This window comes from Rhinopithecus bieti, unplaced genomic scaffold (assembly GCF_001698545.2).
Source record: "Rhinopithecus bieti isolate Rb0 unplaced genomic scaffold, ASM169854v2 scaffold_13262, whole genome shotgun sequence".
Classification (NCBI taxonomy): Eukaryota; Metazoa; Chordata; class Mammalia; order Primates; family Cercopithecidae; genus Rhinopithecus; species Rhinopithecus bieti.
In genome coordinates, this window is record NW_016808004.1 from 4,487,829 (window position 1) to 4,503,514 (window position 15,686).

At 53.3% G+C, this 15,686-nt stretch overlaps 1 protein-coding gene across 2 annotated transcripts in view; it reads left to right on the forward strand.

Moving 5' to 3' along the window:
- The window catches only part of RAB43 (RAB43, member RAS oncogene family), a 39,707-nt gene extending 27,559 nt beyond the window's left edge, over positions 1-12,148 (forward strand). The window contains exons 2-3 of one of the 2 annotated variants that reach the window (XM_017885000.1): positions 4,874-5,057; positions 8,402-12,148. In XM_017885000.1, coding sequence (XP_017740489.1) covers positions 4,874-5,057; positions 8,402-8,652 — 435 coding nt within the window. In that variant the 3' untranslated portion in view covers positions 8,653-12,148. Of the gene's footprint in view, positions 1-4,873; positions 5,058-8,401 lie in introns of those variants that run through there. The other variant, XM_017885001.1, reaches the window with a different exon arrangement.
- The last annotated feature ends 3,538 nt before the right edge of the window (positions 12,149-15,686 follow it).

A 15,686-nucleotide genomic window follows, 5' to 3' on the forward strand; every position in this document is an offset into this window, starting at 1 on the left:
TTTTTTTTTTTTTTTTGGAGACGAAGTCTCGCTCTGTTGCCCGGGTGGGAGTGCAGTGGCACGATCTCAGCTAACTGCAAGCTCCGGCCTCCCGGGTTCATGCCATTCTCCTGCCTCAGCCTCCCGAGTAGCTGGAACCACAGGCACCCGCCACCACGCCTGGCTAATTTTTTGTACTTTTAGTAGAGATGGGGTTTCACCGTGTTAGCCAGGATGGTCTTGATCTCCTGACCCTGTGATCCGCCCACCTCGGCCTCCCAAAGTGCTGGGATTACAGGCGTGAGCCACTGCACCCAGCCTCACTTATTATAATTTTTAGTTCTCGAATTTCCACTCATTTAAAAATTAAGTTTAGGCCAGGCGCAATGGCTCATGCCTGTAATCCCAGCACTTTGGGAGGCCAAGGCGAGCGGATCACCTGAGGTCGGGAGTTTGAGACCAGCCTGACCAACATGGAGAAACCCCGTCTCTACCAAAAATACAAAATCAGCCGGGTGTGATGGCGCATGCCCAGAATCCCAGCTACTCAGGAGACTGAGGCAGGAGAATCACTTGAACCCAGGAGGAGGAGGTGGCGGTGAGCCGAGACCGTGCCATTGCACTCCAGCCTGGGCAACAGAGCAAAACTCCGTCTCAAAACAAAAATTAAGGCCAAGCACTGTGGCTCATGCCTATAATCCCAGCACTTTGGGATGCTGAGGTGGGCGGATCACGAGGTCACGAGGTCAGGAGATCGAAACCACCCTGGCTAACACAGTGAAACCCCGTCTCTACTAAAAATACAAAAAATTAGCCGGACACCTGTAGTCCCAGCTACTTGGGAGGCTGAGGCAGGAGAATGGCATGAACCCGGGAAGCAGAGGTTGCAGTGGGCCAAGACCGCGCCACTGCACTCCAGCCTGGGCGACAGAGCAAGACTCCATCTCAAAAACAAAAAAAAATTAAGTTTAACATCTATATTTTTGTTTGAGACAGGCTTGCTCTGTTGTCCAGGCTGGAGTGCAGTAGTGTGATCTGGGCTCACTGCAACCTCTGCCTCCAAGGTTCAAGGGATTCTCGTGCCTCAGCCTCCCAAGTAGCTGGGATTACAGGAGCATACCACAATGCCTAGCTAATTTTTGTATTTTTAGTAGAGATGGAGTTTTACCATGTTGGCCAGGCTGGTCTTCAACTCCTGACCTCAGGTGATCCACCTGCCTTGGCCTCCCAAAGTGCTGGGATTATGGGCGTGCAGCACTGCACCCAGCCAGTAATTTTAATAATAATAAATAGTTTAATAAAACATTTTTTAATGTTTTAAGAAATAATTTTCATTTATTTCCTTAAATCCCCTATTCGTCCACTCATTTTGATGATATTTTTCTTTAATTCTTTAAACATACTTTCCTTGTAATTTTCTGAACATATTTAAAATCACTGCTTTAAAGTCTCCCTACTAAATGCAATATCTGGACCATTTTGGCATCAGTGTCAGTAGATTGCTTTTTCCCTATCTGTGGTTCATATTTTCCTGTTTCTTTACATGTTTAGCAGTTTTCAATAGTATATGGGAATTATGATTGATAACTTAACGGGACTCTGGATTCTGTTATCTTTTTTAGAAGAGTGTTGATTCTTGTCCTAGTAGTCAGTTCAGTTACTGGCAGATCACCTTGAAGTTGTTTGTTTAGGCCTTTTTTTTTTTTTTTTTATGTTTTGTTAGGGTGGATATGTGGAAAGACTAAGGTGTTTCTGAGCCTCTCTAATGTGGCAGAACTCAACCTCCAAACCCAAGGCTTATGTTGGTTAGGGCAGGTCTGTTGAGGCCTTTCTTTAGGCATGGTCCTCACCCATAGTGACATTCTGATATCTCAGCTCATATATGGGGCACTGATGAGACACTAATGAGGCCTCTTCACTGTGTCTGGCTTGGAACTTCAGCATCCCCTGGCACTCCTGAACCTCTATCTCTGGTCTGTTCTCAACTCTGGAAGGGGCACTCTCTGGTCAAGGCTCACTGGGACACCTCACATAGACTTTTGGGCTCCCCCTACATATGTCTTCTCATTTCATCACATAATCTGCTCCAGACCCTGATCTCTGCCTCCTTAGCTCAGTGGGACCACTGTGCTCTGCTTGGATTCTAGCCCCATGGTCAGGAAACTCCCAGGTAGAGCATCACGATGATCATGAGGTGCCTTTCATGAGTTTTTCCTCTTTTAGGGGTTATGGTCTCTTGCTGCTTGTTGTCTACATTTCAAAAATGACAGCCTCATATATTTTCTCCAGTCCTGTGGTGTATGTGGAGGGAGGGCTACTCTGCCACCAGTGATGCTGCCATGGTTGGAAGCTGCTCCAGGAGCCCTCTGACCGGCTCCAGGTTGGCTGATGTCTAGGCTGCTGCTCAGGTATTATCCTGGGATCTATCTCTCTTTCCATCATCCTGGCATCTCCCTTTGCCCCCCTTTCAGTTGAACTTTCTGTTTTCTGGATCCCACATTTTCTTATTTTTTGTTGACTTCTTTAGGTAGAGGAACTTTCAGTCACTCCCTGAGGAAGGGTGGCAGGAAGGTGAATTTTTTGAGGACTGTATGTCTGGGAATGCCTTAATTAAACCCTCACTCTTGACTACTGGTTGGTTGGGTAGAGAATTCTAGGTTGGAAATAATTTTTCTCCTCATTTTAAGGCATTGTTTCATTGGCTGTCTAATGCCACATGGGTCTTTTGTATTCTTTCTTCTTGCCTGTTGTTCTGGAATTTCCGCCCATGGATGCAGTGTGGTCTGCTCTGCTCCATTGTGTGTGTTTGCCTGGTGGGCCCCAGTGAATTCTGGATACTTTTCTTGAAATACTTGATTTCCTCTCCTTGATTTTATTGTTCTCTTTTTCTGAAATTCTGATTATCCTGCTCTCCAAGCCTGGTTCTTAATTTTCTTTTTTGTTTTTGAGACGGTCTCACTTATTCTGTCATCCAGGCTGGTGTGCAGTGGCGCCATCTTGGCTTACTGGAACCTCTGACTCCCAGGTTTAAGCAATTCTCCTGCCTCAGCCCTCCCGAGCTGGGATTACAGGCGTGCACCACCACACCCGGTTAACTTTTTTATTTTTAGTAGAGATGGGGTTTCACCATGTTGGCCAGGCTGGTCTCGAACTCTTGATCTCAGGTGATCCTTCTGCCTCAGCCTCCCAAAGTGCTGGGATTACAGGCGTGAGCCACCACGCCTGGCTCACAATTTTATTTTCTTTCTTTTCCATTTCTTGGTATTTTTTCTCTACTTTGGAGGGATTTCTTCAACTTTGTCTTCCAACCCTGATCCTGCATTTTCATGTATGTTATCATATTTTTAATTGAGCTCTTTTTTCTTTCTGAATGCCCCTCGCCGAAAAAGATAGTATTCTTTTCTTGTTCCATGAATCTTTCCCTATTTCTGAAACACTGATGATTGTTTGAGGACTTTGCCTCTGTGTTGTTTCTTCTGTGTTGCGTTTTTGCTGTTGTTTGGCTGGTATCTTTCGTGTTATGTGTGGAGACGAGTTTTCTCCACACCAGAGGTTGACTTCTTTAGGTAGAGGAACTTTCAGTTCCCAGACTTGTGTGGTGCACACATAAACCTTGCACGTCACCCCATGTTGCCATGCGTGAGCTGCTAGACGCATGAACTATGGAACATAGGCCTGGTTTTCTTGGAGCCATTTACTGAGGAGTAAATGGAACAACTCAGAAAAGAGGGGTCGTATTGGGCACATTGTGGCCCAGAGCTTTCACTCTCAGACTTCTCTGTGTTGGGGCTGGGGAAATGGTGGTCACCTCCACAGTGCCAGGGACAGAGGCCCTGCCTTCAGGAACTGTCTGGGCCTCTGTGGCCTTTCCCCACCCCAGACAGACCTTGAGAGGAAGACCTTTCTCACATACCTTGAGAACTAGGTAAATAGGCACCCTGAGTGTTTGTGCCTGCAAAGGGGGCTGATGGACCTGCAGCTCGGCACATGCCACAAGCTGGGTGTCTGTCTTCAGAGAGCCACGAGAACCTGTGATTGGTGGGGCAGAGAAGGCACAGGCAGTCTCTGAGGCGTTTGGTCACCGAGAGCCCTGGCATATGCGCCTTGGCTGGTGATCTCTGCCCGGAGTAGCCCTACACAGACCTCTGCCCCTGCCCAGCCTGGTATCCATCCTGCCAGACTCTGCTTCTAAAAGATGTTAGGGAAGCTCCTCCCGCCCACGGGCACCTCTCCTCCACAGCCCACGTCTGGTGGGAGGTGGGGCAGAGTAGGTGTGAAATGAAGACATGGGTGGAAAAAGCCCCCAAGCTCCTTGCTTTGGCCAAGCTGGGTCAGCTGATGGGAACTGCCTTGTACTCAAAGGCCCCATGGGAGGACTCTGCCCATTGCCACCACCAGTCACCTTTCCCACAGCCCTCATCACCAGGCTGTAGAGTCCTGAGGGAACCCTAATGCTGGAGGAGCCTCACACATAGCTGGGTACATGATGCTCTTGCAGGGGAGGGGACCTGGCCTTGTGCACTGCTGGCCGCGCAGTACACCTGGAGCCAGCTTTCCAGCCGCCAGTCGCTTGAGCACTGGTGGTTCTGTGTTCCCAGCAGTGGGCCCAGTGCTGAGGGGAGAGGGGCACACAAAGGACCTGGGCCAGCTCAGAATATACCCCTTCCTCAACTATTCCCCGGGGACCCTAGAGGGCCAGGACAGGGGCTGCTCACCTTCCCTTTGCTTCCCCAGTTTTCCAACAAGGTTGAGCCACTGAGTTGCTTTCTAAGGGCTCAGAAGGCCACCTAGCCCAGTGGAACCACAGCTCTGGGTGTGGGTCTGTGGGGTCACTCTGCCTGTCCCCATGTTCAGACTGTGCCACTGGGTTCACTGAGGAACCCTATTTCTTTAGCTGCAGATCTGGGACACGGCTGGCCAGGAGCGGTTCCGCACCATCACCCAGAGCTACTACCGCAGTGCCAATGGGGCCATCCTTGCCTACGACATCACCAAGAGGAGCTCCTTCCTGTCAGTGCCTCACTGGATTGAGGATGTGAGGAAGTACGCCGGCTCCAACATTGTACAGCTACTGATCGGTGAGTGGGGGGTTCCTCGGGACCACAAATCCCATCACTCTACCTGTCCCTGCCTCCCTCTGCTTTTTTTTTTTTTTTTTTTTTTTTTTAAGGCAGAGTCTCGCTCTGTCGCCCGGACTGGAGTGCAGTGGCCGGATCTCAGCTCACTGCAAGCTCCGCCTCCCGGGTTTACGCCATTCTCCTGCCTCAGCCTCCCGAGTAGCTGGGACTACAGGCGCCCGCCACCTCGCCCGGCTAGTTTTGTATTTTAGTAGAGACGGGGTTTCACCGTGTTAGCCAGGATGGTCTCGATCTCCTGACCTCGTGATCCGCCCATCTCGGCCTCCCAAAGTGCTGGGATTACAGGCTTGAGCCACCGCGCCCGGCCATCCCTCTGCTTTTTAAACACAGGGTAACCCTGAGTCCAGAGGGAGTCCCAGCCAGAGTTTGAGCCATGGTTTTGCAAATCCTGATCCCGCTAATCACTTAGAAAGTTATATTCAAGGCTGGGCGTGGTGGCTCACACCTGTAATCCCAGCACTTTGGGAGGCCAAGGCAGGCAGATCACGAAGTCAGGAGATCAAGACCATCCTGACTAACATGGTGAAACCCCGTCTCAACTAAAAAATTAGCCAGGCGTGGCGGCGGACGCCTGTAGTCCCAGCTGCTGGAGAGGCTGAGGCAGAATGGCGTGAACCTGGGAGGCGGAGCTTGCAGTGAGCCGAGATAGCGCCACTGCACTCCAGTCTGGGCGACAGAGCGAGACTCTGTCTCAAAAAAAAAAAAAAAGATAGAAAGTTATATTCAACATTGGAATGAGAGGAAAGAAGAAAGGGAGCTGAAGTTTGCCCTGCAGTTCTTCACATGTGTCAAGGTTTAGCTCTTGTACCCTGGCTTCTCCTTATTTGACAGGGCCTGGGGCGAGGCTCAGAAAAGTGGAGTGATTTATCCGGGTCCGCTGTGAGCATACACATGTAGGCTTTGAGTTTGCTTCTGCTGACCTCAAGCTTCTGACTTTCTGTGTTGTGCCACACACAGAGCAGGAACACCTGATGGCTTCTGTGCCTCAGAATCTCACAGAAGCCTTCTTCAAGTGCAGCTGCAGGGCCTCACCTCCAGAGCATCTGATCCAGGCGGGCTGGTTGAGGCCCATGAATGTGTATTTCTAACAAATTCCCAGGTGACACCCACCTTGCTGGTCCAAGGACCCCACTTTGAGAACTACTGCTGTGAAGGATGCTGTTTACCTTTGTTTTCCTTCTATATAACCTTCCCAGACCTGGACTGGAGAAGCTCTTTAGCTCTTATGTTATCCCTGGGGTCCTTACCCCAACAGGTTGATTCTTTTTTTTTTGAGATAGAATCTCACTCAGTGACCCAGGTGGAGCGCTGTGGTGTGATCTTGGTTCTGCAAGATCTGCAAAGCCACTGCAACCTCCCCAAAGCCACTGCAACCTCTCTCTCCCTGGTTCAAGCGGTTCTCCTGCTTCAGCCTCCCAAGTAGCTGGGCCAACTGGTTGATTCTTCTGACTCAGATGTACAGACAGGGCCTGGACCTGACTCTAGGTGGGAAGAGGGTGGTGCCTGGTTCCATGTGGCCTGCCTTCCATAGACTGGGACATGGAGCACTTGGCAGGAACAGAGTTTTCCCCACCTGGCCTAACCATTTTCCTGCCTTTTTTTTTTGCCAGGGGTGGGGGATGGAGTCTCGCTCTGATGCCAGGCTGGAGTGCAGTGGCATGATCTTGGCTCACTGCAACTTCCACCTCCCGGGTTCAAGCAATTCTCCTGCCTCAGCCTCCTGAGTAGCTGGGACTGTAGGCACGCACCACCACACCTGGCTACCAATTCCCTTTTATCCAGGACATTTCTGAAAAACATTCCTGCCTGGCATGGAAATTTTATATTTTTAGTAGAGATGGGGTTTCACCATGTTGACCAGGATGGTCTTGATCTCCTGACCTCATGATCCGCCCACCTCGGCCTCCCAAAGTGCTGGGATTACAGGCATGAGCCGCCATGCCTGGCCTATAGAACATTTTATACAGCTACGAAAATAGTATTTTTTGTATTTATTTATACATACATATATACATACATATATTTTTAGAGATGCAGTCCTGCTATGTTGCCCAGGCTGATCTTGAACTCCTGGCCTCAAGCAATCCTCCTGTCTCAACCTCCAAGTAGTTGGAATTACAGGTGTCAGCCACTATATCTGGCTTAGAATAGAATAATAATGAGCCCCCAGGTACCCATTACCCTGCTTCAGCAATTAGCAACTCAAGTCCAACCTCCTCTCATCTATACAATGTCACCTCCCCTCCCTCGTGTTGAGACAAATTCACATCAAACTATTTCACCTGGCAGTATTCCAGCATGAACCTACAAAATATGTAAACACTTAAAAAAAACCAGCAATATTATTTTCTCATCTAAAAATACTGACATTTCCTTAATAATATCAAATAGCCAGTCTGTATTCAGATTGATAATTGCTCATAAAATTCATATGCATTTTATTTTTTCCAGTTTGTTGAGATCAGGATCCAAATAAGTTTCACACTTTGAAACTGGTTGCTATTATTAAGGTTGCCAAGGAAATTTTAGATCTTTACAGACTCCTTTTTTCTTTTGAGACGGAGTTTTGCTCTTATTGCCCAGGCTGGAGTACAGTGGCACAATCTCGGCTCACTGCAACCTCCATCTGCCCAGTTCAAGTGATTCCCCTGCCTCAGGCACCCGAGTAGCTGGGATTACAGGCCCTCGCCAACCATGCCTGGCTAATTTTTTCTATTTTTTTTAAGTAGAGAAGGGGTTTCATCTTGTTGGCCAGACTGGTCTTGAACTTCCAACCTCAGGTGATCCACCCACCTCGGCCTTCCCAAATGCTGGGATCACAGGCGTGAGCCACTGCCCCTGGCCCAGACTCTTTTTTTTTTTTTTGTCTTCCTTATAACTACATTACAAAAGTCAGCCATGTAGAGACTTCTAAAAAGTTATTCTAGAAATTGGGTCAAGGAACAATTTAACAACTTATTTGGAACATAATGAAGTCATCTCATACCTTCTAGGAGGAGCTGGGTAAATTGAGATGGGGTCTCACTGTGTTGCCCAGGCTGGTCTTGAATTCCTGGGCTCAAGCACTCCCCCTGCCTTAGCTTCCCAAAGTGTTGGGATTACAGGCATGAGCCACTGCACCCGGCCTAAAAAAGGTTTTTTAAAGAAAGGTAGATGACCATGCCAGGGTGTCCATTTGTAGTGGTGGAGGGGAGTGGCGTGGGGCTGCCAGCATGGCCCTCCCAGGTGGGACTGGGCTTGCCCAGCCCCCATGGCCTCATGCTGCCCCTGGCTTTCCTCTGCAGGGAACAAGTCAGACCTCAGCGAGCTTCGGGAGGTCTCCCTGGCCGAGGCGCAGAGCCTGGCTGAGCACTATGACATCCTGTGTGCCATTGAGACGTCTGCCAAGGACTCAAGCAACGTGGAGGAGGCCTTCCTGAGGGTGGCCACGGAGCTCATCATGCGGCATGGAGGCCCACTGTTCAGCGAGAAGAGCCCTGACCACATCCAGCTGAACAGCAAGGACATTGGAGAAGGCTGGGGCTGCGGGTGCTGACCGGGGGCCGGGCCGGCAGGCTGGGAGCTCCCCACCTCCTTGCTCTTCCCGGCCTGCCAAGCCCAGCCCTCCAGAGCCAGCCCTCCTGGGCACCGGCGACTAGAGCAGCCGGGTGAAGCTCTGGAGCTCCGCATCCTGTGGCCTGGCTGTGGGATGGAGGCTCTCCTTGAGGAAGGGGAAGCAGGATACCCTCACGGGCCACCCTGCCAGCCAGCAGCTGGCCCTCCACAATCTTCACATTCCAGGACTGGCCTGAACCCGTCAGTGTGGGCCACAGTAGGAGGGGCTGGTGGTCCTCCCTGTCCCACGCCTGGTGGCTCTGACCGTTTCCTCTCATGGGTTTGCTTAACCTGTGGCAGCAGGTTACTGCTTTCCAGGGATGTGCCCAGTGCCCTGGGTTCTTCCCGGTCATCCTGGGGCTCTGCGCAGAGCAGCAGAGCAAGAGCCATGAGACCCACAGACTCAGTGCCTGAGCACAGCTCCAGGGAAGCCCCAGCCCCTTCCAGGTGGGGAACCTGCTTCCTGCCTTCACTGCCCCTGCAGCACTCACAGACATCTCCCTGGGGCCTGGCTCACTGCCTCATCAGGACCTCATCAGGACCCCTGGGTTTTCTGGCTTTCCGTGTAGCTTCTCATTTTCATCGGGACAGCATGGGGTCATGGCCCACAGCTAGGTGGAGACTGTCTGCTGGCTCGGGGCCCAGTGTTTTGCCACTCAGGTTGCAAAATTAGCGAATCCTTCAGTGCCAGCACTCAAAAGTTTGGCGGGTGGGGGAATGATATGGGAAAGTGGACATTTAAGGTCCAAGTAGAAGCTTGCATGCTTGCATCCTTGAGGCTCAGGGATGAGAGGGTACCGCAAGGCACCCAGCCTTACCCCACAAGCAGAAATCCTGCCAGCTGAGCGTAGGTCCCAGTCTAGTTTATAGAATCGAGTCTCCTAGACAAGAAAGGAGAGGGGCTGGCGGTCCTTATCCTGGCCCATTTTATTCCCTGGGCCCTTAACTGCCTCATCCTGAGCTGGGTGCCAAGGTTAGAAGGCAAAAGTGGGGTGGGGGGATCTGGGAAGCAGCATTGTCCTCTGTGGCTCAGAGGTATCACATTGACAAGAGAGCCAGGGCTAGGACTGGAGGGGCCAGGTGATCTTCCCTAGCCAATCCCAGTCCGTCTGTGTCAGCCCAGCTCTGCCTCACAGCCTGCTCAGCATGGGTGCCCCCAGAAATAAGCAGCTCTTGGACCCATGAGCAGGGCTGTGTCGGGGCGTGGTCTAGCTCCCAGGCCAGGCCAGGCAGGGCTCAGGGTAGTCCCTGGGCCAGTGAGAGGCCTCCCCCATGCTTCCCTGCCCTCTGCACTACACACTTTCCCAGCAGGCCTGGCTGAGGGCAAGAGTAGGCCTTACAGCAGTGCCACGGTGACCCAAGAGGCAGGGTTGGGACCCGGACGGGTTCCCCCGCTGAGACTGAGACAAGCAAGGGCTTGGTGGTGGTGGAGCCAGCATCTCACCTGCAAGGCTTGCTTCTGGGCAGGGAGGCTACCTGTGGAATGCTGAGCCTGGTTCTGCAAGGGAGGAAGGCTGCCAGGAGCTGGGGGGCTGGCACCTGCACCGAGGGGAGTCTGGGTACATCAGATTGGGGGACACCAGAGGCGAGGCTGCCTGGCTTCCTTCTTCAGCAGCTTTGCTTGTGGCAGGGGCGAGTGGAGCTGAGTGGGGTCTGGGCTCTGCCCCTGCACCTCTGCAGTGCCTGGGCTCTGCTTGCAGGGCAGACAGTTCCTGGCACTGAGGGGTGCCCTCAGACCCCACTGGGACTAGATGTGTCGTGGGAAGTGCCTTCCTCCAGCCCCACAACCTTTCTGCTAGGGCGGATGTTTCTGGGGTCATATGGTCAGGAGGGGCTGAGCTGGTCTTTCACCACAGGCCCACACTGGAAGAGAAGTCCCACGAAGCCTGTCCTTGCAGAGCCGCTCTGTTTTTGGGGGAACAGGGAGCATGCATGGGGTCTTGGGAGCAAAGGCCTGGGACTCCCTGTCTGAATTTCATCCTCAGTTCCAGGGCAAGTCCCAGCCACCCGAGCATAGTTACTGGTACTGCCCACCACCACCCACTGCCCACCTCTGAAAAGCCCAGCTCTCCGACTCTGCTTCCAGGCCGCGGCCTCACAGGTGGGGCTGTTACCTTCCTCAGGGCTTAGGGAGGAGGGGAGGGAGGACATGGACAGGGCCCTCCACCCTGGCTCCTTCACAGGGATGGTAGCTGACTGGTGATGGGTTCATTTGTCACCTTGGGACTGTGAGCCACCTCCATTTCTTGCCCCCCAGGCAGGAGCAGCCTCACTCCAAGGGCTTGGCCTGGAAAGGCAGGCTCACGTGGGACTCCACATTCCTTCCCCTGCTGCTACTGTGCCCCTGTCCCTCCACCCCAGAAGCCCTGAGCTCTCATTTGGGCACCTTGCTGTCCTCTGGGCTTCTCTGCCCAGGTCACCCTGTGGCAGGCCTGGGCCCTCAGGATGTTTCAAAGGCCCCACAGCTCTGCCTGGCTTCACTCGAGCATCCTGTCCCTGGAGCACCTCTGTCCTGTCTGGGCCAACCTGGTCTCCCTGCCCCATGCCCTCCCCTGGCTCTTACCAACCTGCCCTTTTATTCATGCCATTTGGGGTCACAGATGGCCTAGCTAGACACAGCTCCTAGAACTGGCCCCACCCTGGGGCCTTGCCCCTAGTACCCCTTGGCAGCAGCAACCCACCCCATAGTCGAGGTTCCCCTACCCCTGGGTTCTGGGCTTAAAGCCATTTCCTACCTAGAAGCGTTCCCACCCTCTCTCAGGCACAAAAGCTGGTCAGAGGCTCAGGGTCTGTACCTGGGGTTGCAGGGGCTCCTGCCCCGCTGTATCCCACCAGGAGGGGGCCCCACTGCCCTTCTGGTCCTTAAAACAGCTGGGAGAGAAGATGGGGAAGTGTGTGAGACAAAACAAACCGGCTTGTTTCCTCCCCTTGGCAGGCTAAGCTCTCCCAGCAGCCCAGGCTCTGGGGGGGGAGAACAGTGTCATCTCTTACTTTGTTGAGAAATTGCCAAAGAGTGGGAGCAGGTGGGGTCAGGGGCCGGAGTGCAGGGGAGGGGGCAAGGGTGGAGGTGACTGTGGGGGGAAGCAGAGGAAGGTGGGCTGAGGCCTGGGTGGGGCCAGTGTGATGCTGGCTTAAGGAGCTGGAGGGTTCCTAATAGGCATTGCATTCAGTTTATCTTCCCTAAGAGGCTGTTGGACTTGGGGCCTCCTCCAGCAGGGACTCTGACCCCTGCAGGGCCTGGACTTGGAGTGAACAGGGCTTCAGGCAGCCCAAGTATTCTATTTGCATTTGGTAATTTTTCATGTCACCTATTTATGAATATATAAATCTTTATACCAAATCTATTTTTTAAAACATGGAAAAGTTGCCTTTATGGAAACTTGGCAGAGCCAGTGTACACATTCCTAAACCATTAAACAGATTTCTATAACAAGCCACTGCGCCCAGGACTGGTTCTCTCATCTTTGAGCCCAGAGGCGGCCCAGGTGGCCATGTGCCTCAACTAGTCTCCAGGCCCAGGGTGGCAGACATGCTGCCCCTTGCCAGTCTGCTGCCCAGAGCCCTGCGAGACCTTCCCTCTGTCCCTAAACCCCTAGGGGACCCCCTGAGCAAGAAGCAGTCGGTGCCTGAGGGGCAGAGGAAGTTTGGGCTGGTTCCCTTCTCTGCCAGGGACACCCCAGGTTCCTCCCATTGGGTTTGTGTTGGAGAGGGCTCTTTGATGATTGGCAGGCACCCTCACCCTGACCTCCCCATGAGGGAAGCGTCACTATGAGGAGTCCCTTGCCCGGGCCTTGTAGCCATATTGATCCCACGATGGCAGGAACAACCACCCCATGGTTGAGGTTCCCCCCACCCCTGGATCCTGGGCTGAAGACATTTCCTACAGAGAAGTGTTCCCACCCCCTCTCAGACACAAAACCCAGTGTCCAGGGGCTTAGGGCCTATGCCTGGGGGTTGGGGGTCTCTGACCTGTTGTTATTCCGAGTTAGGACCTAGGAACACTCCTGTGATGTGACCAGCGCAGAGATGTTACCAGGCACACAGTAGACGCTCAGGTTAGGTAAGTGCCTGAAGCAGGTCTCTGGCACCGGGAAGCCCGGGAAATCCATAGCCCGCCCACCAGTATAATCAGGGGTCTATTCCTGGTCACTCAAATAAGGGGTTCTCTGTTGAAAGGGACTCTCAAACAGCAGGGCTGCTGGTTGGTCACCCTGAGGAAGAAGAGGGGGGCCTGGCAGTGCTGCACCCCCTTGCCAAGCCTGACTCTGAGACAAACTGACATGATGGGGCTCAGAGCAGTCTGCCATTGAAACCCAGGTGTGCCCTCACCTGTGGCACTGGGCAGGTCATTTCCCCTCTCTGGGCCTTGGTTTCCTCAAATGTGGGATCTGATTCCCTGTCCCATTTGCATCCTGGGGAACCCTGAAGAGACCCCAGGAGGGCAGTGCTTTCTGCACTGAAGACCTGAAACGGGACTGGAGGAGGAAGGCCCAGAGCTCTGACTCTCAAGACATGCCTGGCTCAGGCAACTGCCATCCTTCCCAGGGAGAAGGAAGGCCTGATGTCTGAATTCCCTATTCTCTTCTGAATGCCAGGAAGCACTAGAGTGCACATGTGCCCCTTGGAAGACAAATCCATAACCAGGCCTGTCCAAACCCGGTCACCCCCACACTCCGCAGACGCTCAGACCAGGGTCAGTCTGTCCCTAGGGCCCTCTGAGGCCTCTGCCCAAACCACAGGACTGCCCAGACCCCAGAGCAAACTCAGACAGCACAAGTCACTCCTTGACTTCAAAGTATAGAAGCTGAGTCTGGGGCCCAGAGGGTCTTGCTCAAAGCCCCCATGATGTTCACTCCTGAGCCCCCACCTGCAGACCCAAGCTGGGTGCTGGGTCCCAGAGGCGAGTCTGCCTTGCTCCCTCCAAGGGCTCCCAAAGCTCCAACCTGGACCCCATGCCCCTCTCCTCCCTGCACACATTTGCCTCTGGCTCAAAACTGAGGGTTGGGATTGGGCAGCCCGCTCAGGGATACAGGAGGCAGGGGGGGCCTTCCCTGTCCTCATCTACATCCTGCTACTCATCCCCACCAGCCACCCACCTGCAGGGCCTCTGCCCAGCCTCCTCCTGACCTAGTCTGCCTGGCTCTCCCTCTTGTGGCACAGAGCGTCTCAAGCAAGTTCATAGCCACTAGGTCCGACTCCTCGCTCAGACCTTTCACAGTCTTGTGGCCCTCGGGCCCTCCTAGAAGGGCCCAGCACTGGCACTCTCCAACCACTCAGCCACACACAGCCACACGAGGCTCTGCCACCCTCAGACTGAGCTGCTCCGTAGACGCTTCGTGATGTGCTTCTCCAAGCCAAGAAGTACTATTCCCAAACAGCCTGAGCTGGAGCCCCAGGCCCCAGGAACAGCCATCTGGCCCTGACCCTGAGCTCCTAGACACTCCCATGACCCTGCAGAAGGCAGGAGGCCAGGCCCCATCTTGCCCAGGGGCTGCAGCTGCTGACCATGATTCCCCACTGGAGAGCTTAGTCCCAGTTCAGAGGAAGCTCTGGACTCAGTTCGTGTCCACTGTGTGCTCTCAGCAGGCCACGGTGCGGCCCACTGCAAGAAGCCCTGTCTACAGCTGTGGCCACATGCCACAGTGGGATCTGGTCCTGTCCTTGCCGCACTTGGGGCTGGGGCTTCAGGGACTCCCCTGCAGGAGGGCAGTGCCCCTCAGTGACTGGCCACACAAAATGCCACTGTCACCTCAGAGCAATCGGTCCAGGGAACAAGCTGCAGACATGGAGGTTTCCCTTTCATATCACATTTTAAAAGACTTGTTTCTTAGCACAACAATTGTATCTGCTGTATTCTGGCCCTTCACTCTGCCAGGAAGCTCCACAGTCTGTGCTGGTTGGAGGGAAGCAGGAGAGGTGTGGCTCATTGAGAAGGTAGCACATGGCAGAGGAGGCCGGGAGAGGGGAGAGTGTGGCCAGGTGGCCCCGAGGGAGCTCCCTGGAGCCGGGTGAGTGGGGCCTGCCTGCTCCTGCCTTGCTCCACTTGTGGTCTGTGGGCCAGCGGTGTGGGCATCATCCAGGAGCCTATACAAAAATGCAGAACCTCAACCTCTACCCCAGACCTCCTGAGTCAGAATCGGAATTTCAAGAGGATCCCCAGGGGGGGCTCCTCATTGTGTGCACATGACTGAGGAACTCTGGTCAACACAGCCTGCTCACTGCACAAGCATGGCCCAGGGTCAGATCCTAGAATTTTCAGGTTCTTCCATTGGCCTGAAGGATCTTATCCATTTATGTCTTGGTCAAGTGTCTTTTCCTTCCTTCCTGCAAGTGCCAACTTCATCTGCAGACTTCAAGGTCAAAGGGCTCACAGCAGCCGGGCGTGGTGGCTCACGCCTGTAATCCCAGCACTTTGGGAGGTCAAGGCGGGCAGATCATGAGGTCAGGAAATCGAGACCATCCTGGCTAACACGGTGAAACCCCTTCTCTACTAAAAAAAAAAAAAAACACAAAAAAATTAGCCAGGCCTGGTGGCGGGCACCTGTAGTCCCAGCTACTTGGGAGACTGAGGCAGAAGAATGGCGTAAATCTGGGGGACAGAGCTTGCAGTGAGCCGAGATCGCACCACTGCACTCCAGCCTGGGCAACAGAGCGAGATTCCGTCTCAAAACAAAAAACAAACAAACAAAAAAAAACGCTCATGGCTCGCTCCTCAGCAAGGCTCAAACTCCATCCCACAGCCAGAGACAGCACCATGAATGGAGTCAGCAGGACCCCTGCATCACCCTGACACCCAGACACTCTCCCCAGGGCACTTTCATCATCCAAATGCTACTCTGCCTGGAAACATGCAAGCTTGTCATCCCTAATGGTGTTTTGTTGTGGTGGTGGTGGTGGTGGTGGTGGTGGTGGTTTTTTATTTTCTTCATGTTACCTTGTCTAAGACCTAATATGGTCCTTGATCTCTTCTTGATC